This window comes from Schistocerca piceifrons, chromosome 2 (assembly GCF_021461385.2).
Source record: "Schistocerca piceifrons isolate TAMUIC-IGC-003096 chromosome 2, iqSchPice1.1, whole genome shotgun sequence".
NCBI classification, from domain to species: domain Eukaryota; kingdom Metazoa; phylum Arthropoda; class Insecta; order Orthoptera; family Acrididae; genus Schistocerca; species Schistocerca piceifrons.
In genome coordinates, this window is record NC_060139.1 from 1,104,483,088 (window position 1) to 1,104,506,816 (window position 23,729).

General features: G+C 37.4%; 1 protein-coding gene across 1 annotated transcript in view; it reads right to left on the reverse strand.

Moving 5' to 3' along the window:
• The window catches only part of LOC124776164 (phospholipid-transporting ATPase ABCA3), a 544,268-nt gene that overhangs the window by 217,583 nt on the left and 302,956 nt on the right, over positions 1-23,729 (reverse strand). The window contains exons 15-17 of the mRNA XM_047251005.1: positions 12,739-12,885; positions 8,029-8,268; positions 7,674-7,950 (exon numbers count right to left, since the gene is read on the reverse strand). Of these exons, the coding sequence (XP_047106961.1) occupies positions 7,674-7,950; positions 8,029-8,268; positions 12,739-12,885 (664 nt within the window). The remainder of the gene's footprint in view (positions 1-7,673; positions 7,951-8,028; positions 8,269-12,738; positions 12,886-23,729) is intronic.

Here is a 23,729-nt window from a genome sequence, read left to right on the forward strand (position 1 = left end):
AAAACGTTATGTTTTTGGGGGTGTCCAGATACTTTTGATCACATAGTGTATTTAATCCAAAGGGTAACGCTCTAAATTGGTATAATTTACCCTCATATAAAAAGCAGTAAATTTCCTTGAATTCTCATCAAATTTGACTTGTCAGTACCCATGCGTGAGATCCATCGAGCTAAAATAATTTGCCTGTTCAAACTTCATCAATATTTCATCTGTTCCGACTGGTCGATCTCTTTCAAATTCTATGCACGTATTTAGAGTATGTGCATCCAACATTAGACGTACCCTCCTGCTGCTTTATATACTACTAATAACTGGTTATTGCATATGCTAGAACTCCTTTCTATTCTGCCCACTTCTAACATTTTATTAATCTCCTCTTGTACGGCTGCTCATACACTTAGTGATACCGGATAGGGTTTACAGAAAAAAGGGGATTTATCTTTGATCTTAAATCTACAAACAAAGTTACCAAGTACTCCATGTTTATCTGACAAAACCTTATTATACTTCATCAATATATGGTGTAGATCATTTTTCTGTAACTCAGTTTACAAATAAGATTCATAAGCTTTTGTCCTAATTAGTTTTTGCAGCATACATTGTGTATCCACAGTGTACTCTAAATCCATCATGGTGCTCGTTGCTACAAGGCGGATGTTAAATGTCTTGGTATTACCAGTAATCTTCCCACTAAATGGTATGCCTAATACTTGGTCTTGGTAAGTACATGTTAATATCTGTACTAAAACATCCAGTATAACTTTAAATTTTATTAGCCAATCTGTACCTAGTAACAACTGCAAATTTACACTAGGCACTACTAAGAATGTCTGCATAAGCATAAAATTGTGTAATGCTATCAGTAACTGCACTTCATGTTTAATTTGTTTTGTTCCGTGTCCAGTTATTTCTACTAATATACCACAATAACCGGCAGTATTGGATACTCTGCATTGTAATACTTCAGACAAAGACTCTGACACAACAGAAATTTCACTTCATGTATTTATGTACACACTCACTTCCTGATTGTCAATCATTCCCAAAACTACTTGTTTAGTAAACTTGATACCTGTTTCTTTGTCTTCTTCAGCAAGTAACCAATTTGGTAGTGGTGTTACCTCACTACAGGCAACCAACTTTTTCCATACGGGCCTACACTTGGACTGGTCCTGAATCATGACTTCTTGACAAGGCTGTCGATCATTTTCCATTACTATTGTTTGGATTTTCGAAAAAGGCTACACTATTCTAGCACCTTCTTTTAGGCCATTGTTTGTAAATGTTTGTGTATCAATGCTTTGAACTCCCCATCTTTGTTGTTTAGATTTACTATTCTGACTTTTATTTACCTAACAATATTTAACCTTTCATTTTTTCTGGTATTTGGGGTTAAAATTACCTCTTTTCTGGCACATATCCTCATGACTGAGATTATTGCACTCGTTATTCATCTTATCTAGGTTTTCAACAAATGACAGCAATTCATTCTTGGTAGACCAACCCCTATATAAAATTTACTTTCTTAGAAAGAATGGTAAACACCTTACTAATACCTTTGTTGGATGTATTTAGCCTATTGGGTTACCTAAATACTTAGATGTCATTTGATATACTTTTTGAAACTACTCCATGAACTGTTAAAATATTTTGGGTCTAATAATTATAGCACCAATTTCTCATGTATTGTTTCAGACAAATATTTACACATGAATTTCTCCCCAAACTCATCCCATGAGGTAAATTCTTCCAAGTGGGTGTTTCCCCACTCAGCAGCATCCCCCAGAAAATAACACAAAATGAAATCTATCTTTCTAGCTCTCTTCCCACTTTTGTGGTAATGACCTGGAAAATATGTTGGATGTACTTCCTCATCTGGTTTAAACTTACTCATTGGTGTTGTTAACGACTTCCTCCCCAGAAAGCTGCCCATTTTCTAAAGTGTGTGAAATTTCCTGAAATTCCTGATCTAAAAATGCTTTAATTTTTTTCTGTGGTACAGGCTTAGACAAAGCACTCTTGAAATTCCTCAGACTAATTGCCCTGAATTTTGTTCATTTTCTCAAGGAAATTCTTATTTCGTAACGCATATTGAAGAGATTCGTCTATGTACTATGGGTACAAAATAGGAAAATAACCAACAGGTGATACATTTGATCTGTCTGTTTCTTGATCAGACCATGTTGGTAACTGGTAGACTGATACATCTGTTTTGACCTTTGAAGATACAGTAAGCTTGAACTCAAAGTGCTTATCGCATCTGAATATCGTGTCATCATCGTGTACGAGAATCCAATATATCATTGTGTACGTGAATCCAATATAATAAGATTTTGTATGTCCATCCTTTTGGCAGGAGGTCTTTAGGATGATGGCCATTTACTATTGTGACAAAATAAAACACCTACAGATGTCCTTATAATTTTATTTTGTTTTGTTGCAACCAGTTTCAACACTTCAATGAACCATCTTCAGGCTGTAGTTGATGTGATACGGGTTGATATGATATCTCTCTCTCTCTCTCTCTCTCTCTCTCTCTCTCTCTCTCTCTCTCTCTCTCTCTCTATATATATATATATATATATATATATATATATATATATACCAAACAAAAATGCTGGCGGGTCAATAGACACACAAACATACACACAAAATTCACAACAAACAGTTGCTCCATCAGTAAAGAGGGAAGGAGAGGGAAAGACGAAAGGATGTGGGTTTTAAGGGAGAGGGTAAGGAGTCATTCCAATCCCAGGAGCGAAAAGACTTACCTTAGGGGGAAAAAAGGACAGGTATACACTCGCACACACACACATATCCATCCGCACATACACAAACACAAGCAGACATTCAAAATGTTATATGACCAGAATTTCTTTGAGTTTTGTGAAATATAATTTGACAATATTGTGCTACTGTAGTTATTGAAGGTATCACCCATTGCTCCCTTTACAGCCAAACACATTTAATTCAGCATTGATGGAACTAACATTGGCACTGATATTAATTTAATTCTCTTTGTCCATTATAAGATATTTGTTGATTGAGCTCCAGTTCTCTCTTCCCTTCTCCTCCTGTCCATCTTTACTCTAGCCGCTTGTCTTTATTACTCTCATCATTAAGAAACCACTACTTCTGAGGACTACATCTTCCTCGAGTAATTCTATCAGTTGTACAATGAGCTCATATACTGAAGGCAAGTACCGATTAATTCATCTGTGCTGTAAAATCCTGGAGCACATCTATGGGGCCTGGGCACTGGTCTGATAGCTGAAGTTGTCTGTACTGGGGCACACCCAGATTTGTCAGATTCAAGGGGAGTCTGCTGTACGGAGATGTACTGCCGACACCATTTGGAGGTCAGACTGTGACTGCTTTGAAGGAGGTTGATGAGGCTGTGGTGCATTGCCAGGGGCCAGGCATTGGCCTGACAGCAGGACTTTTCCATCAATGCGCTGGCCCCAGGAGTACAGAGCAGATGTGGCAACTTGAGCCAGTGCTAGAGGCTGCAGTGGCTGGCGGCTGACAATTTGGGGGGAGGCACTGGCCTGTGTTGGGGCACCGGCTACACTCATTTTAGGCTTGGCATCACTCGCCTGGGTAGTTACTGCGGGCCACAGTTCAGAGACGACTGAGTTCGTCGGCAGATGGCGAGCGAGACATAATTGAAACGGTCTCGAAAGCGGAATGTCATTGGCCCGAGCAGCTTGTGGAGAATCATGACAGCCAATATGGGGCATGGCCGAGCTGTACCTTCGCCCACTCTTGACAGTGGATGGTGCCTTCTCCTGGTCTTCAGAAGATGATGGCAGCCACAGCCAGAGAGGAGGGGTGTGAGAGATTAGCTACAACGGATACTGAGAGAAGCGAAGGTGGGCGGGGGTTACTTCCATATGAGCACATATGGTGTAACCATTACAAGTTATGAAAACTATACTGCACGGTGTGGCCGTGAGTGCATAAGGCAGTGTTTTCTGTATTATGTTTTGTATTGACGTAAAGGTTGTGTCTCAGCCACTGTACAAAGTCACATGTTTTTGTGTGTTATGCTGCTGTCCATTGTTGGTATATTAGGTAGCTCTGGGTAGTCACGTTGTCCATAGTATTAGCTGAGTAGCTGGCAGAGGATTCTGGTAGTAGGGTGTAGATTGTGTTGTCACATTTGGTCATGTAGCATACTGTGTTGTTACGATTGCCCACTTATAAATTTACTTTGAGCTGATGTAGTCATTTCTCTTCATATGCCCTGGGTCAGTGCCTGCTTGTATGACACCAGGACTAAATAAGATTATTGTTTGAAAATGTTGTATCTGCTTAGAATAAGTTTTGTTGTTGTTATTATTATGATTATTATTTCGTTCCTTTCTCAGACGTTACGTCTGGTTAAAAATGGAAAGTGACACGGACCTTGATCAAGTGTGACTTCCTTTTAACTGTATGGTATATGTTACATTGCATTTAGGAACTTTCGGGTAATTGAACATGTATCAATAATTACAGATTTCTGTAGTTGTATATATAAGTTTGGATGTAGCTGTATTGCGTTGATGTACTGTTGGATATTGTGTGGTATGACTCCTGTAGTTCATAGTATAATTGGTATAATATCAACTTTATCCTGATGCTACACGTCCTTGACTTCCTCAGCCAGTTGGATGTATTTTTCAATTTTTTCTCCTGTATATTTGTTGCATGTGGTATGGATATATCGATTGGTTGTGTTAATTTCTTCTTTTTATTGGTGAGTATGATGTCAGGTTTGTTATGTGGTGTTGTTTTATCTGTTATAATGGTTCTGTTCCAGTATAATTTGTATTCATCTTTCTCCAGTACATTTTGTGGTGCATACTTGTATGTGGGAATGTGTTGTTTTATTAGTTTATGTTGTATGGCAAGTTGTTGATGTATTATTTTTGCTACATTGTCATGTCTTCTAGGGTATTCTGTATTTGCTAGTACTGTACATCTGCTTGTGATGTGACCTACTGTTTCTATTTGTTGTTTGCAAAGTCTGCATTTATCTGTTGTAGTATTGGGATCTTTAATAATATGCTTGCTGTAGTATCTGGTGTTTATTGTTTGATCCTGTATTGCAATCATGAATCCTTCCGTCTCACTGTATATGTTGTCTTTTCTTAGCCATGTGTTGGATGCGTCTTGATCGATGTGTGGCTGTGTTAGATGATACGGGTGCTTGCCATGTAGTGTTTTCTTTTTCCAATTTACTTTCTTCGTATCTGTTGATGTTATGTGATCTAAAGGGTTGTAGAAGTGGTTATGAAATTACAGTGGTATAGCCGATGTATTTATATGAGTGATTGCTTTGTGTATTTTGCTAGTTTCTGCTCGTTCTGGAAAGAATTTTCTTGAATTGTCTACCTGTCCATAATGTAGGTTTTTTATGTCGATAAATCCCCTTCCTCCTCCCTACCTGCTTAATGTGAATCTTTCTGTTGCGGAATGTATGTGATGTATTCTATATTTGTGGCATTGTGATCGTGTAAGTGTATTGAGTGCTTCTAGGTATGTGTTACTCCATTTCACTACTCCAAATGAGTAGGTCAAGATTGGTGTAGCATAAGTATTTATAACTTTTGTCTTGTTTCTTGCTGTCAATTCTGTTTTCAGTATTTTTGTTAGTCTTTGTCTATATTTTTCTTTTAGTTCTTCTTTAATATTTGTATTATCTATTCCTATTTTTTGTCTCTATCCTAGATATTTATGGGCATCTGTTTTTCCCATTGCTTCTATGCAGTCGCTGTGGTTATCCAATAAGTAATCTTCTTGTTTAGTGTGTTTTTCCTTGACTATGCTATTTTTCTTACATTTGTCTGTTCCAAAAGCCATATTTACATCATTGCTGAATACTTCTGTTATCTTTAGTAATTGATTGAGTTGTTGATTTGTTGCTGCCAGTAGTTTTAGATCATCCATGTATAGCAAATGTGTGATTTTGTGTGGGTATGTTCCAGTAATATTGTATCCATGATTTGTATTATTTAGCATGTTGGATAGTGGGTTTAGAGCAAGGCAGAACCAGAAAGAACTTAATGAGTCTCCTTGGTATATTCCATGCTTAATCTGTATTGGCTGTGATGTGATATTATTTGAATTTGTTTGGATATTAAGTGTGGTTTTCCAATTTTTCATTACTATGTTTAGGAACTGTATCATTTTAGGATCTACTTTGTGTATTTCCAATATTTGTAGTAACCATGAGTGGGGTACACTATCAAAAGCTTTTCGGTAATCAATGTATGGGTAGTGTAGCGACCTTTGTTTAGTTTTAGCTTGATATGTCACCTCTGCATCTATTATCAGTTGCTCTTTACATCTTCGTGCTCCTTTGCAACAGCCTTTTTGTTCTTCATTTATAATTTTGTTCTGTGTTGTATGTGTCATTAATTTCTGTGTAATGACTGAAGTTAATATTTTGTATATTGTTGGTAGGCATGTTATGGGGCGATATTTAGGTGGGTTTGCTGTGTCTGCTTGATCTTTAGGTTTCAGGTAAGTTATTCCATGTGTAAGTGTATCAGGGAATGTGTATGAGTCTGCAATGTAACTGTTAAATAATTTAGTTAAATGTGAATGTGTTGAGGTGAACTTCTTTAGCCAGAAATTTGCTATTTTATCTTTTCCAGGGCTTTCCAATTATAAGTAGAATTAATTGCTTGGGTGACTTCAGGTTGCAAAATTATCACTTCAGGCATTTGTGGTATCATCTTGTATGCGTATGTTTCTGCTTGTATCCACTGTGCATGCCTGTTATGCTGTACTGGGTTTGACCATATGTTGCTCCAGAAGTGTTCCATGTCTGTTATGTTTGGTGGATTGTCTATTTTAATGTGTGTGTTATCTATTGTCTGGTAAAATTTCTTTTGGTTTGTGTTGAATTATTATTATTATTATTATTATTATTATTATTATTATTATTATTATTATTATTATTATTACTACTACTATTATTATTGTCCACCTCCGGTAGCTGGGTGGTCAGCGTGACAGATTGTCAATCCCAAGGACCCGGGTTCAATTCCCGGCTAGGTCGGAGATTTTCTCCGCTCAGGCACTGGGTGTTGTGTTGCCCTAATCATCATCATTTTATCTTCATTGACATGCAAGTCGCCGAAGTGGCGTCAAACCGAAAGACTTGCACCTCGCGAACAGTCTACCCGACAGGAGGCCCTAGTCGCACGACTATTATTATTCTCATTCTTATTATTACTATTACTATTATTATCATTATTATTATTATTATTATTATTATTATTATTATCTGTGCTCTGGTCATTTTTAAGTAAGTATTGTGTCTGGGAAGAATACTGTTTGTATTAATATTAGCTGTCAAGCACCTCTATTGGAGTTATTTGAGATTTTTATGGTAACATATGTTTGTTAATAAATGCTATTTTAAGATAGCACCACGCTTGGATAACTCCCCTTGCCCAAGCACAAGATGCTATTCAACATCAGTTTAAGGTAAGCTTTATATTATTTTATGATTCTTTATAAATGTTTAATATGAAAACTGTGTGCATCATGAAGTGGACAAGGTTTCTACAAAGTTTGTAATACATAGGGCAGTTTTAGATGACATAAGGCAAATATATTTTATTGTACTGCGATTCTTACATCTATATAACCTCTTATTGTCATCAACATGTACTTACCTAATTCATCTGCTGTTCTAAAGCCCTCCTCCTGACATGCAATCATTGTTATTATCAATGCTATCAGTGGTGCAAGGAATAAAATGAAGTCTGAGATGAAAGCTGTGCACCAGAAGATAAAAACATCAACACCTGACACCATCTGCAGCAGCTTTACCTTGCTAACACGTTCTTTTATGTAAAATAATACAAAAAATGGTGCTACATATGACAATGAGAAGGCAAGATTTAAAGCCACTTGAAATCCAGCAGATCTTCCATCAGCTGCTAACGACAACTGAAATTTGGAAATACAATGAATAATTTTTTGTTATTTGACAGAATTTATAAGAGCACTAAATTTTAAATATTTAACTGATACCTGTGATTCCTGTGAATAAGGTAGTGGATGATTGACAATTCTCAGTGTGTAGTTGTTATTGCCAGAATAAAATCTCATCATTGCATTCACAAGTAAGTTCAAAGACAAAGGTGGTGTATGATAAGGTTGAGCATTAAACCATCCTGTAGCAATAGGCTGATTTGTAACCTCGTTCAGTTCAAATGAGGCACTGACAATATATCTTTGATTTGCTTCTTTCAAATTTTCGTTTTGCTGCAAGTAACAATTACCATAATTTGATAGCATTGTCTTTACTTAAGGAGAGGCAAATAATGAAATAAATAAGGACACACAGATATAGAATTCACAAAAGTTGACATGTACACTCACTGAAAATATTTTAATGGGACTAGACAGAAACAGTAGCACAATAGAAATAGACTTGTATTTTTCCGAGGCATTCAGTACTGTCCAACACTGTATTTTGCTACATAAATTAGAAGCTATTAGTATACCTGGAGTAGTGAAGAAACAGTTTCAGTCATATCTTCAAAATAGGAGACAGGCACTAGAAATTACTTCAGCAAACATTAAAAACCAAAGTATTGTTTATATATCTGACATTCAGACTGTACAAATAGAGGTCTCAATAGAGCAATGTCCCAGGACCTCTCTTTCTTATTCATGTAAATTATATTGAGAGTTCAGACGACGGTTCTCACATAACTCTATCTCCAGATGACACAAATGTTGTTGTAACTAATATAAACCAGGTATTACTAAAATTTGCAGACAGTGTTTTAGGATATATTGAAAATTAGTTTGAAATGAACAGGTTAACCATAGATAAAGAAATTGAGAGGGTATCTGTCAGCACATTTTTGTGTGTTCTTATTGACGAAAATTCAGACTTGAAACTCTGTATCGCATATCTCACTAAAAAACTAAACTCTACTCACTTTGTGCTACATGTAACCAGCACTGAGTCTAGTAGAAAGTGTAGCAGAATTGTCTACTTGACTTACATCCAATCTGTTATTACCTGTGGCCTTCACTTCTGTGTTGTAATAAGACAGATCTAAAAACCATCTTCACCACATAGGAAGACACTATCAGAATAATTACCAATGATTCAAGGCTAACGCTCTTGAATAAATTATTTTGACAGCTAACTGTTCTTCACTTGCCATCTCTACATATACAAAAAGTTCAATTTAAAAAAAAAGTACGATGATAGTTTCAAAATTAATTCCAGTCTCCATTCTTAACAACATGAAAGCATGCAATGATGTCCATATAAAAAGGGCAGATAAAGTTTAAGAAAGCAAAGAAACAAACATTCAGAGTAGTAAACAGTACAATAAACATCTGGAACAGGCAAAAGAAGGAAGCAATATTAAATTTTTTTAATGATCAACTTGTAGGAAATAGCTATTGTCATTTGTTATATGTCAGCAGTATTTTTAATCAGGTGCTTATTTTACTGTGAATGAAGTAAGGAAGCAATATTAAAAAATTTTAAAGTCAACTTGTAGGAAATAGCTATTGTCATTCGTTATATTTCAGCAGTATTTTTAATCAAATGCTCATTTTATTGTGAATGAATAGTTGGAACAAATGTGTTAGAACTCAGATTTTATTAGTATGTAAGTGTCAGTGGTGTGTATTCAATAAGAAATACCTTTTTGTACTTCATTAGATTTGCTTATGCACTTTTGAATAATATATTGTGGTATGTAATATGCACCCTTGCCCTTTGTAGGATGCCATACAACCTTGTATTCTTTATGCTACAGATTTTCTGAAAACTCCTAGCATTATATGCTGTCTCTGGATGAATAAAGGTCATTCCATGGTTGCGTGTGTTAAGAGTTAACAAATACACTTACAAAAAGCATCATAGGTAGCACAACTAACCTGCTAAAATTTTTTAATTTCTTATATTACAGTAGTTTGCATTTTAAGTAATTCAGGCAGGAAGTCTGAACCAGTTAAGACAAATATGAATGGTATATTAAAATTGAAATATTTGTTACATGTGTGAAGAATGAGAACAATTTGTTTCCACATAAGTAAAGATTTTCTGCTCTGATGATCCATCAATTTCAGTGAAACACTGTTTTATTGTAAATTAAATATTCACTTGTAAGACAACAGAATGGAATTTTTTCAAAATGTGTATGACATTTAATTTTCATTTGAAAATTTGTGTGTGGAACTTATGTGTGTGTGGCACACAGAGACATAATCCGTCAGTACAAAATGCAAGAAGCAAAAGGAGTTTACCATTAAAATGAATTTAAAGATGGTCAGACAATTCAAAATATGCAATACAAAATAAGTTTTCAGAATCTCATACAAGGAGAGCTATTAATCCTTGTATCCTGTCTGGAAATACTAATGTTTCTTTTCCTATACTTTCCACCAAAAACTGCATACTGGCACAGTATCTAATGTTATAGAGCACAAAGGAAACAGGAAATACAAATGGTAGGCAAAGATCACATAGTCAGGATATTCCTTCACAATCTCTTCATAGGTTTATGCAATAGTTGTCATTATTGTGTATTTCTGCACCACTTCTTCCGTACTAGTTTGGGCGTTCTTCATGGTAATTTTGTCCTTTTTACCTGGTTCTGTCTGCTAACATTATCACAAAGATAAAATTGTATCACATTAGCTTTAAACAATGGAAAATCCAGGATGGAATAATGGCAATGTTATGAAAAAGACAGATTGCTACTCATCATATAGCGCATATGTTGAGTTGCAGACAGGCACAACAAAGAGAGTGCTAAACACATGAGATTTCAGCCAGAAGGCCTTCTTCTGTGTTAGAATAGTCTGGCTTTGGCAGCCAAAGACAGCGGTCATGGGTGTGTGAGTTGTGTTTAAGTGAATGTGGGTGTGTGTGCTTAATTCAGAAGAAGCTTTAGTTTCTTCATTCAGACTTTTGCATCCCTGTTTGAATTTACAAGCTTGATTGAGCTTTCTCGTAAGTTCTGATACCTCATCAACTTTAAATTTTGTTACCAATGTTTTACGTTTCTTGGCTGTTTGACAAACCTCTGTTTACCATATCAACTGCTTTCCCTGGTGATATGCTACTGCTATATGAGCCCTTTTATGAAACTCATTTTTCTGTCTCACATAATTATTTCAGCTTTTCTCTGTGCCACTTGTGTCTCATCCTATCCAACTCACACTTGACTTTTATCTTCTTTCTATCAGTCTGAAGTGCCTGTTTTTCTTTCATCCTTTGCAATTTAAGTCTATCACACTCTTTTGATCAATATTCTGCATACTTCATTGGATCCCATTTATATTTTTCTCTAAACACACATGATCTATTAGTAGCAAACATTCTTAAAGTGAGAAATAGTTTAGACATTTAGGTTCAAATGGCTCTGAGCACTATGGGACTTAACATCTGAGATCATCAGTCCCCTAGAACTTAGAACTACTTAAACCTAACTAACCTAAGGACATCACACACATCCATGCCCGAGGCAAATTTCGAACCTGCGACTGTAGCGGTCCTTTTGCTTCATCATAAATAACATCATGTTTTGTGATACGTGTGTTACAAAGGATCATTATGTTTTATGAAGCAGTTCAGTGGAAAAATGCACCGAGAATGAGATTTTCACTCTGCAGCAGTGTGTGCGCTGATATGAAGCTTCCTGGCAGACTAAAACTGTGTGTCGGACCGAGACTCGAACTCGGGACCTGTGCCTTCCGGGCAAGCGCTCTACCATCTGAGCTACCCAAGCACGACTAATGCCCCATCCTCACAGCTTTACTTCTGCCAGTACCACATCTCCTACCTTCCAAACATTATAGAAGCTCTTCTGCGAACCTGCAGAACTAGCACTCCTGAAAGAAAGGATATTGCGGAGACATGACTTAGCCACAGCCTTGGGGGATGTTTCCAGAACGAGAGGTCCTGAGTTCGAGTCTCGGTCTGGCACACAGTTTTAATCTGGCAGGAAGTTTCAAATGCACCTAATTTGCTTCAAAATTTCACTGAAAATTCTGTAGCATCTGAACAGTTAGTGTGGTGAATGGTAACCTACTGTTACAAAAGAGCATGTGACTGGGGCAGTCAACCTACAAGCTATAATTTCCATTTTCTCAGCAGCTCTACAATGACGAAATTGAAAAACCTAGGGAAATAAAATAATGAAGTATTTTTTTAATAAATTGTTTTATTGTGAAAAGGAATCGTTTCTGTACAAATGTTTTTGTTAAAACTGCTTTGAACAATGTTAATTTTTTGGTATAGAGGATCCTGCCACATGAAATGACACACACTACTGCTACTACCACCACTATTATCACTACTTCTGCTATAGAATATCAGGCCATTACTTACCTGGCAGGAAGCAAAACATCAGTATTACCAACAGCCACACGACACTATTGTAACTGCTAGATCTATTAGTTAATTCCTTGGGGAGAAGAGAGGAATGCGTGTGTCTTGGTGACCTGTCCTCCCTTTTTAATCTTCACAAACCTACTGACCAGTCCAGCAGGAGCTTCCCTCTCTTCTTGAGGAGTGAATGACCTCTCCTTCTGTTTAACCAACTAAATTTCAAAAAGCTAGGATAGTGTCACGTACAGTAACGCTTGACTATCAGCAATGCTAATGTCTTGCTTATTGAAGACATGTATCATCTCATAATTTTATAGACATGTAAATTATGATTACTACAATGACTATCCTAGTGGGATTCTACTTACAGCACGTAAAATTGCATCAGTAATGTTGGTATTGTTAATGCCAAGATCAACAATCCACTCCATTGGCAGCAAACTCTTGTATGTCTCATACAGCCCAATACTTTCATTTGACTTTGTACCAGTTAGTATATAGTTTTTATCATAGCTCTGAAACAAAGTATTACCGAGAAACTTTAAGTCAAATGCTACAGCAAAAGTGACATAAATATAGTTTAAAACACAGCACAAGAAAAAGCCTAATTTGCTTTAGAAAATTGCAGAACTATAAGGAATAATCAGTTTTCTTCTATGTGTATGTTATTATTATTAGACTTATACTGTTACTACTACTACCATCACCACTATTAGTGCAGCAGGTGTACTACAACACAGTGAAATTACGCTGGCATGTACCTGACGTCTTTCAGTGTATGTCTGAACTTTGTTACCTTCACTGGTGTGGAAAAAGCAAAGCTGCTATATATATTTTGTTTCGACATACAAAGTATTTAATATATCTTAAAATAAACCTTTGTACTTAATCAAACAATTATTACTTTCATTTCTTTTTGTACCAACCATGAACCATGGACCTTGCCATTGGTGGGGAGACTTGCATGTCTCAGTGACACAAATAGCCGCCACTATAGATGAAAACATAATGTTGGGGTACCCGTTGAGAGGTTAGCAATCATGGTTCCTAAGAGGGGCAGCAGCCTTTTAGTAGTTTCAAGGGCAACAGTCTCGATGATTGACTGATCTGGCCTTGTAACATAAACCAAAATGGCCTTGCCATACTGGTATTGTGCACGGCTGAAGGTAAGGAGAAACTACAGCCATAATTTTTCCCGAGGGCATGCAGCTTTACCGTATGGTTAAATGATGATGGAATCCTCTTGAGTAAAATATTCCAGAGGTAAAATAGTCATTCATTCAGATCTCTGGCTAGGGACTACTCAGGAGGATGTCATTATCAGAAGAAACAAAACTGGCATTCTACAGATCAGAGCATGGAACGTCAGGTCCCTCAATTGGGCATGTACGTTAGAAAATCTGAAAAGGGAAAAGGATGGAACAGGACTTCTGGTCAGGGGAATAGAGGGTTATAAGTACAAAATCAAATAAGGCTAATGCAGAAGTACGTTTATTAATGAATAATAAAATAGGAACACGGGAAAGCTACAATGAACAGCATAGTGAACGCATTATTGTAGCCAAGATAGACACAAAACCCACACCCATGATAGTAGTAGAAGTTTATAGGCCAACTAGCTCCATAGATGTGGAGGAGATTGAGGAAATGTATGATGAGATAAAAGAAATAATTCAGATAGTTAAGGGAGATGAAAATTTAATAGTCACGGGTAACTGGGATTCGACAGTAGGAAAAGTAGTAGGTGAATATGGTCAGAGTGAACGGAATGAAAGAGGAAGCCACTTTGTAGAATTTTGCAGAGAGCTTGATTTAATCATAGCCAATACTTGGTTTAACAATCATGAAAGAAGGTTATATACATGGATGAAACCTGGAGACAACAGAAGATTTCAGATTTATTATATAATGGTAAGCAGATGTGGTCTCTGACCACAATTTATTGGTTATGAACTGCAGATTAAAACTAATGAAACTTCAAAAAGGCAGGAATTTAAGGATATGGACCTGGATAAACTGAAAGGACTAGAGGTTGAAGAGAGTTTCAGAGGGAGCAGTAGTGAATGATTGACAAGAACAGGGGAAAGGAATACAGTAGAAGAAGAATGGGTAGCTCTGGAAGATGAAATAGTGATGGCAGCAGAGGCTGAAGTAGGTAAAAAGATAAGGGCTAGTCGAAATCTTTGGGTAACACAAGAGATACTGAATTTAATCAATGAAAAGAGAAGATACAAAAAATGAAGCAGGTGAAAGGGAATCAAACGTCTGAAAAATGAGATCAACAGGAAGTGCAAAATGGCTAAGCAGGAATGGCTAGAGGACAAATGTAAGGATGTAGAAGCCTATATCACCAGGGGAAAGACAGATGCTGCCCAAAAGGAAAGTCAGAGAGACCTTTGGAGAAAAGAGAACCACCTGTATGAATATCAAGAGATCAGATCGAAAACCAGTTCAAGCAAAGAAGAGAAAGCAGAAAGGTGGAAGGAGTATATAGAATGTCAATACAAGGGAGATGTACTTGAGGGCAGTATTAGGGAAATGGAAGAGGACATAGATGAAGATGAGAAGGGAGATGTGATACTGACTGAAGAATTTGACAAAGCACTGAAAGGCTTAAGTCAAAACAAGGACCTGGGAGTAGACAACATACCATTTAAGCTACTGATAGCCTTGGGAGAGCCAGCCATAACAAAACTTTTCCATCTAGTGAGCAAGATGTATGCGACAGGCGAAATACCTCAGACTTGAAGAAGAATATAATAATTCAAATTCCAAAGAAAACAAGTGCTGAGAGGTGTGAAAAATACCAAACTATCAGTTTAGTTAGTCACGGCTGCAAAATACTAACATGGATCATTTACAGAAGAATGGAAAAACTTGCAGAGGCCGACCTCAGGGAATATCAGTTCGGATTCCGTAGAAATGTAGGAACATGCAAGGCCATACTGACCCTACTACTTATCTTAGATGAGAGATTAAAGAAAGATAAACCTTCGTTTATAGGATTTGTAGACTTAGAGACAGCTTTTGACAATGTTGGCTGGGATACTCTCTTTCAAATTCTGAAGGTGGCAGGGGTAAAATACAGGGAGCAAAAGGCTATTTACAATTTGTTCAGAAACCAGATGGCAGTTATACGAGTCGAGTGGCACAAAAGGGAAGCAGTGATTGAGAAGGGAGTGAGACAGGGTTGTAGCCTATCCCTGATATTATTCAATCTGTGTATTGAGCAAGCAGTAAAGGAAACAAAAGAAAAATCTGAAGTAGGTATTAAAGTCCAGGGAGAAGAAATAAAAACTTTGATGTTTGCTGATGACATTGTAATTCTGTCAGACGCACCAAAGGACTTGGAAGAGCAGTTGAATGGAATGGACTGTCTATTGAAAGGAGGATATAAGATGAACACCAACAAAAGCAAAACGAGGATAATGGAACATAGTCGAATCAAATCAGATGATGCGGTGGGAATCAGATGAGGAAATGAGACACTTAAGTAGTAAATGAGTTTTGCTATTTGGGAAGCAAAATAGCTGATGATGGTCGAAGTAGGGAGATATAAAATGTAGACTGACAATGGCAAGAAAAGAATTTCTGAAGAAGAGAAATTTGTTAACATTGAGTATAGTTTTATGTGTCAGGAAGCCCTTTCTGAAAGTATTTGTATTGAGCGTAGCCATGTATGGAAGTGAAACATGGACGATTAACAGTTTAACAAGAAGAGAATAGAAGCTTTTAAAATGCAGCACTGCAGAAGAATGCTGAAGATTACATGGGTAGATTACATAACTAATGAGGAGGTACTGAATAGAACTGGGGGAAGAGAAATTTGTGGTACAACCTGACTAGAAGACGGGATCAGTTGGTAGGACATATTCTGGAGAACCAATGGATCACCAATATAGTACTCGAGGAAAGCGTGGATGGTAAAAATCAAAGAGGGGGACCAAGAGGTGAATATAGTAAGCAGGTTCAGAAGTATGTAGGATGCAGTATTTATTTGTAAATGAAGAGGCTTGCACAGGATATAGTGGTATGGAGTCTTTGGACTGAAGACCACAACAACAACAAAAATGACCAACACATTTAGGTGAAGCATGTTTGCTTAAAAACAATAATACAAATTCAGTTGCAAAAGATGAGTAATGGCTATTCTTATCTACAAAATAGATTCCTTTTTAAATTAACACACTGCCAGTTGACTGTATTGTTGTTCATTTAATTATGACCCAGGTTTTGCCATTTTATACTGCTTTCAAGTGATTGAGTTTATGTCATTAACATATATTGCATAACTAAAGTAATCCTGTTTTTATTCAATATGATGTACTCCCACTATTATTTACTGATTCATTTTTTAAAACGTGATGAGAGTGACTATTTTTCTTAATTTATAGCTAATTTTGAGCTTAATGTCCTGCAATATATATTAATAACATAAACTCAATCACTTGAAAATAGCATAAAAGGTCAAAACCTGGGTCATAATTAAATAAACAACAACACAGTTGAGCCATACGAAGATCGTCTTCATGCTGTTTATTGCTTGTCACATTGTCTTTACGGTACTGTCGCCTCCTTCTTATTTGATGTACTGGCGTCACTAAGTTGCTGGTTTTCTTGCCTGTGACTGGCAGCTGCAGTGCTTATTGATAAGTGCACTATTGTACTCTCTCTGGAGCGATCGCTAGTATTTCCTAGTCATCGTCTGTCGGAAGTTCAGTCGGGGACGGCGCACTAGTGAGGCATGGACAGCCAGTACTTGCTGACTGCTGGCCACACACATGAACTGTCCGAAAGAAGTAGATTGGAGCAGGAATAACCGTCGGCTGGTCATCTCATTGGGCAACTTGTATTTGGTCTTTAGACCATTTCTGGGCCTCATCAGCTGGCCATCTTGCCGGACGTGGGTCGGTTCCTTCCTCGTGCAGAGATGTCATCGCTGATGGGCAAGCGTTACCTCTGCATGGGTGGGTCCGAGCCAGTGTGCCCAGTTTGCCACGTCTCCGAGGTTCCGAATGGGTTGGAGCTGCAGTCAGCTCCGGACAGCCAAGACTCGCCCGACTGTTGCCAACACTCATAGCTTGAATAGGGATGACATTCATTGGTTGTTCAGTCGGTCGTCTCATCGGACAATGTGTATTTGGTCGCCAACTGCTTATGGAAACTCTGCGTGTGTGTGACTTGTCACTTCTCCTTGTTGTTCCACCGTGATTGGTTTTTAGGACTGTCAGTGTTCTTCGTGAAAGTGTTTATGTGGATCTGTGTGTAGCTTCTGTGATTTTCATTTAGCAGATGAATACTGTCTGTGTACTGGTGTACGGAGTCGGTCGGCTGCAACAGAGCAGCGAGGAAGTCATTTTCAGTTGTTGTGCTATTGGTTGGGTGGAAGGGAATTGATTACGTTGTTGGTTGGTTCTTCAGCTGTCCCTAGGTCATGCTGCCACCTGATCATTTAGTGTTACCATTGGTTTCCTGTCTCACCTAACAACTGATCATTTAGTGTTACCATTGGTTTCCTGTTTCACCTAACCTGTTGTTAGAGTTTCCTCCCCAGTTTGACCCTGGGAACACTTTTGAGCACCACTGCTCTGCTGTTTGTGATTGTGATTTTCTTTTGTTGCAAGTACAGTGCCAGCCCTTCAGCCATGTATTAATTTTGTCTGTTCTATGTTCAGTATATGGCCTTCAGCCGAACCTTATGTGAAGTGTTTTAAGGTTAGGCCATCAGCCATGTTTTATTTAAAATTCTTGTTTGCTCTGTATTTAGGCCTTCAGCCGCATTTGTTTGAAAATCTGTGGCTTTCACCGCATAATGTGTTAATTCCTGTCTGTAAGGTTTCTCTTTAATTATCTTAAAATCTTAAAATGGACTTCAGGTGTACTGTGTAAATGCTTATCTTAAGGTTTGTCTTTAATTATCTTGAATAATTGTTTGGGGCTTCAGCCGTCACGATATTTCAGGTTTTCTTAAGATGGTTTTCTGTTATACTGTGTAAATGCTTGTCTTTAAATGTTCTCTTTTATTATGTTGAAATATTATTGGGCTTTCAGCCGAGGAGTTAATTTAAATTTTCCTTAATATGGCTTTTAGCCAAAATTTGTAAATGCTTGCTTTTTAAGAATTTCCTTTGCTGATCTGAAATTTTATTTGGGCCTTTAGCCGAGAAGATATTTTAATTTTACTTAAGTAAGACCTCCAGCCATTTCTCTAAATCCTTGTGTATTAAAAGGAATTATTTAAACTATATTATTGAGAAGTTACTTGGGCCCTCAGCCATGAATTGATCCTTGTTGTTTTAAAGAGAAAACTGTGCATTGGTTTTCGAGGAATAAAGTTGTGCGTCTTGTGTAACTAACAGTAACTGATCTTGGCCCCTTTCCACAACCTGATCTGCTCTGAAATCTGCAAAACCAGATTTCAACAGTCAAATGTGTGGGGTCATTAGGTCCCTCATCGGGTACCTTCCCAGGTGGCGGATAGAGGAAAGCCTCCCAGATATCGGTGGTACTGAGGAAATGAAATACCCAGGCGTACCATATACTAAAACAGGCCTAAACCCATTAGTGTCTGTTCTGGCATCCAGTGGCTATTGGTCATCTGCTCACCTTGTTGGTGTGGATGCTACAAATACGTCTTGATCTCAACAATCAAGTCTTTAACAACTGTGACCTCCAACAGACGCACCACAAACACCTTCAACTTAAAAAAAATCATGATGGAACAACGGGAAAGATACCCAATACCTCAGGTCCCAGTGAATTTATTAGTTTTTCCTGGTCATCGCTTTCTGGGAACCAGGAACATCACGAAATAGAGAAGAGTCGGAGCTTCTCGAAACTTGTTCGCAAACATTTTATTGGCACACTCAATACCAATGCACTGGTTAAAATAGGCAAGCTTAAACATCTTACTGATGTATTAGAAAAATTTCACATCAAAATCTTCACAAGACAAGAGACCTGTTTTACTGAAGAGAACCATTTGAACACAGAAAACTACATGATATAAATAGGAAAACTTGCCGTCAGGTGGGGAACGCCAACAATGTTTGGCACAGAATTTACAGTACACAAATATATCATAGACAACATCACAGTTTAGCATCAGAAAGAGTCTCCACAATAACCTTCAAGTCAGGAAACAAAAGACACACAATTATCAACACATGTGCAACTATAAATGACAACAACAGGAACAGACCACAAGAAGTCGAAGACTTTTGGGAAGACATCAAATTTCTTCCATGACAAACAAATACCAAAAAGCAATGTCGAAATTGTACTAGGAGATTTCAATGCACAACTAGGCAAAGAGAAGAAGTACAAGCATATCACAGGCCCACATAATACACACAAATGCACGAACAAGAATGGGGAGCATTTGATAAAGTACTGTCAAAATGTTATGTCGACACAATTTCAGAAACCAAGATGAAAACTCACAATGTGGAAAATGCCGAAAAATGTATGGGGAGAATTCCAAATAGACCACATAGTCATAACAAGTAAAAATAAAAGTGAAATTCTAAGTGGGAGAACTCACAAAGGATTCTTCAAGTCTGACCATCACTTTCTACAAGTAAAGATTAAGCCAATTCCAAGAAATAGAAAGACAACACAGAATAAAATTATAAGACCAGATCCAGAATATTTACAGATAAACAAAGACAAAATCATTGACGAAATTAATCAGAATGCAACAGAGAACTGAACAGACCTGGCGAAGACAATTCTGAAGGCAATGCGTTGGGGTGAGCCTCCCAGAAACTCAAGTATAGATGGTGGAATGCAATCTGTGATCAGGCCATTGAACGAAGAGTTAAGGCATGGAAGAAGTTTAGCAGTAACAGAACAACAGAAACATGGCAGGATTACCACAAAGTTCAAAAACAAGCCTCGAAAGATATCAGAACAGTGAAAAGTGCATACGACAAAAATAGACTAAATGAAATTGAGGAAGACTTCAAGAAAAATAATATGAGAAATTTCTACAGAATATTTGGATAAAATATAATGGGTTATCAGCCTCCAAATATCTGCTTCAGAAGAACAAATAGATCGCTAGAAACAAACACAAAAGAGACTTGCAATATTCAAAGGATACTTTGATAAACTCCTCAACTGTGAAAAGCCCAAAGAAAAATTATACTTCACGAAAACACTACCAAACCCCGACTCAAAGCCGCCTACAGTCACAGAGGTAGAGGATGTTATAAAACAACTAAAGAACAACAGAGCTCCAGGGGAAGATGGCATTATCACCAAGATCTGGAAACTCACAGGCCAAAATATTACAAAGAAAATTCATGCAATTCTCTTGGAAATATAGAATACAAAGAAAATTCCACACGAATGGAAATGCGCACTGATTCACCCACTCCACTAAAAGGGGAGACAGGACAGATACTAATAATTATAGAAGGCTCTCATTATTACCAGTCACTTACAAAATTCTGTCCGAGGTTCCAAGGTGTTACTGAACAGACTGGAACCACAAGTGGATACAAAGATAGATGAATAGCAGGCAAGGCTCAGAAAGGGAAGGTCCCGTATTGAACAAATTTGGAACCTGTGAACACTCTTGATGGTCAGACAGGTGAACAACACTGTAGTTACATCTGTGGACTTTAAGAAGGCCTACGACTGCACTGGCAGGCAGACTCTCTTTGACACACTAGAAGAATATGGAATAGACAGAAAAACTAGGGTACTGATAGAACAGATGCTTACAGACATCACATCCAAAATAAAATTTATGGGAGAAATCTTAGAGCCATACATACAGGGGTCAGACAAGCAGATGGTCTCTCACAGCTTCTATTCAACATCGTCCTGGACAAACTTATCAAGCAGTGGGAAGAAAAAGCAAAAGGAATTCAGTTAGGAAGAACACGTCCAAACAAAACATTCATAAAATGCCTAGCATTTCCAGATGACTTAGCAATACTCAGCAACAACAGAGAAGAAGTGCAAGTAGCCCTGGGGTATTTACATGAAGTCTTTGCTAAAATGGGGTTCCAGATATCATACGAGAAAACACTATATAGAAAGAGAGAACAACAATACACAAATCATGCACACAAAATATGGATTAGTTAACTGAGCGGAAAAATTCAAGTATCTTGGAGAACATGTACAAATAGGAGGATCCATCCAATACAGAACAAATAGAAAAACTTCAGAAAGCATACAAACTTACATGGATGCACTACAATAAAAGAAGCATTTCAAGACAGGCTAAATTCAGGCACTACAATAGAGTTGTACTAACAGAAGCCCTCTATGCATCAGAAAGACCACAACAGGGGCGTCAGGCATAACAGAGACAGAAAAGATAGAACATAAAATCCTTCGAAAAATTTTTCGAGCAGTACATATAGATGGTATATGAATGAAGAGATCAACCAAAGAACTATATGAACATACAGACAGACTCACAGATATAATCAGAAAACATCGATTAACATTCTTTGGGCACATACATAGAATGAACAACACCAGACTCACAAAGAGGATTTTTGATGTAGCCAACAGCTTTTTTTTAAAAAAAAAAAAAAAAAAAAAACCAACTGGTTTCATGAAATAAAAGAAGAAAATAAAAGAAGACCCAAAACAAGCAGGAATCAATAAAGAAATGATAGATGAAAGAGACCAATTCAGAAACAAAATTATGAACACGAAATTTGAAGTAAAAGAAAGGAAGAGACCAGGGAAAATATGGACAGAGCAATGGAAATACGAACACAGTCAAAGAATGAAAAGGTTTTGGGAAGAGCAAAAGAAGAAGAAAACATAAAAAAGAGGACAATTGAATAATCATGTAATATTCAAGTTCAATCACTGTCTTAAAGGCAAAAATTTATAATAACGATAATACGATAAAATGGCAGTGTGTTCATTTAAAAATATTTGTATGACTGTTGCCCAGCAACATGAAAAATACCTTCAAATATAAATACCATTGAAATAGCAACAGAAGAAGGATGACTGTAAATTTTAATGTTGAAATTATTGTGTATGTATAAATGAAATTCTTTCTGATGGCATATATGGCTGATATCATGAGTGCATTTGGGATGAACCATGGAATCACAACTACAATTCAAGTAGTAAAAGTAATTTCTGTATAGTATATACTTTTCTGTCTTTAATGCACAATAGAGCTTTATAATTTGGTGCCAAGTGGATAAAGAGTTGTCAGTCCACATTGGGTAAGAAATTGGAAATTGACAGACATTCAAAAAAACAGTGAAAGAGTGCCTAATTAGTCACTACTTCTATAATTCATCATAATATTTGGGCTGGAGATGTAAATTCCAATTACACTTATGTTAATATTGCCCTTGGTTAAATTTTCCAATATATTGACAGCTCACAGTGCTCTCTGAAATTGGTAAAGTTGAAATGCTCTGTAATGCTGTGTGCAAGTGATTGCCATTTGTAATTATTATCTCTGGCACACTCTCTGACTTGTGTTATCTCATTTGTTTTTATGCTGTTCTGTTATTTAATTTTCTAGTAAATGAGTCGTATGAGCTACGGTGTGTTTTTATGTTGCAATTAAGTAAAAACAACTAGTCCCGCAACATTGGTGACCCCGATGTGATGTCCAACGGTCACTAACGTGAAATTTGACAATCACTTACACTCTGTATTGTGCCGCGTCGCGTTAAATACGAACATCTGCATCAGCTGCATTGTGCATCTTCCGTGGTCCATTTCGCTGTAGCTCACGATGGCAGACCCACCACCAACTGTAGAAGTGTCTACTGGAGCAGTATAATTGTGTGAGAGTAAAACTGCCACAATTTTGGCAACAAAATCCCATGCTATGGTTTGCTCAAGTAGAAAGTCAATTTGTGCAAGCACACACAACCGCAGATGAAACGAAGTACAGTTATGTAGTTACTGCACTCAATGAAGATATGGCTGCAGAAGTACAAGATATTCTGGCATCACCACTGAGTACTGATCGTTACACAACCATCAATAATGCTCTGATTACCCGGCTCTCGCGGTCCGAGGCGAAGAGATTGTAGAAGCTACTCCACACAGAGGAGCTAGGCAATCGCATGCCACCGCAGTCAGTGATGACATTTTGCAAAATATTTGGCTATCGCCCCTGCTACCCGACTCACAGAAAACATCGACAGTGTGTGCTGGTGATCTGGATGCACTCGTGCAAACCGTGGATCGCATAGCGGAAATGTATCCATCCGCATGCATTGCAACGGTTTGCTCACAACCTTGGGCAGATCTCACCGCACTACAAGCACAGGTTGCTGAGCTCACCACACAAGTAGCTGCATTATGGACCCAGACTAACATCCGCTGATCTCGTCACCACTACTCACCAGGT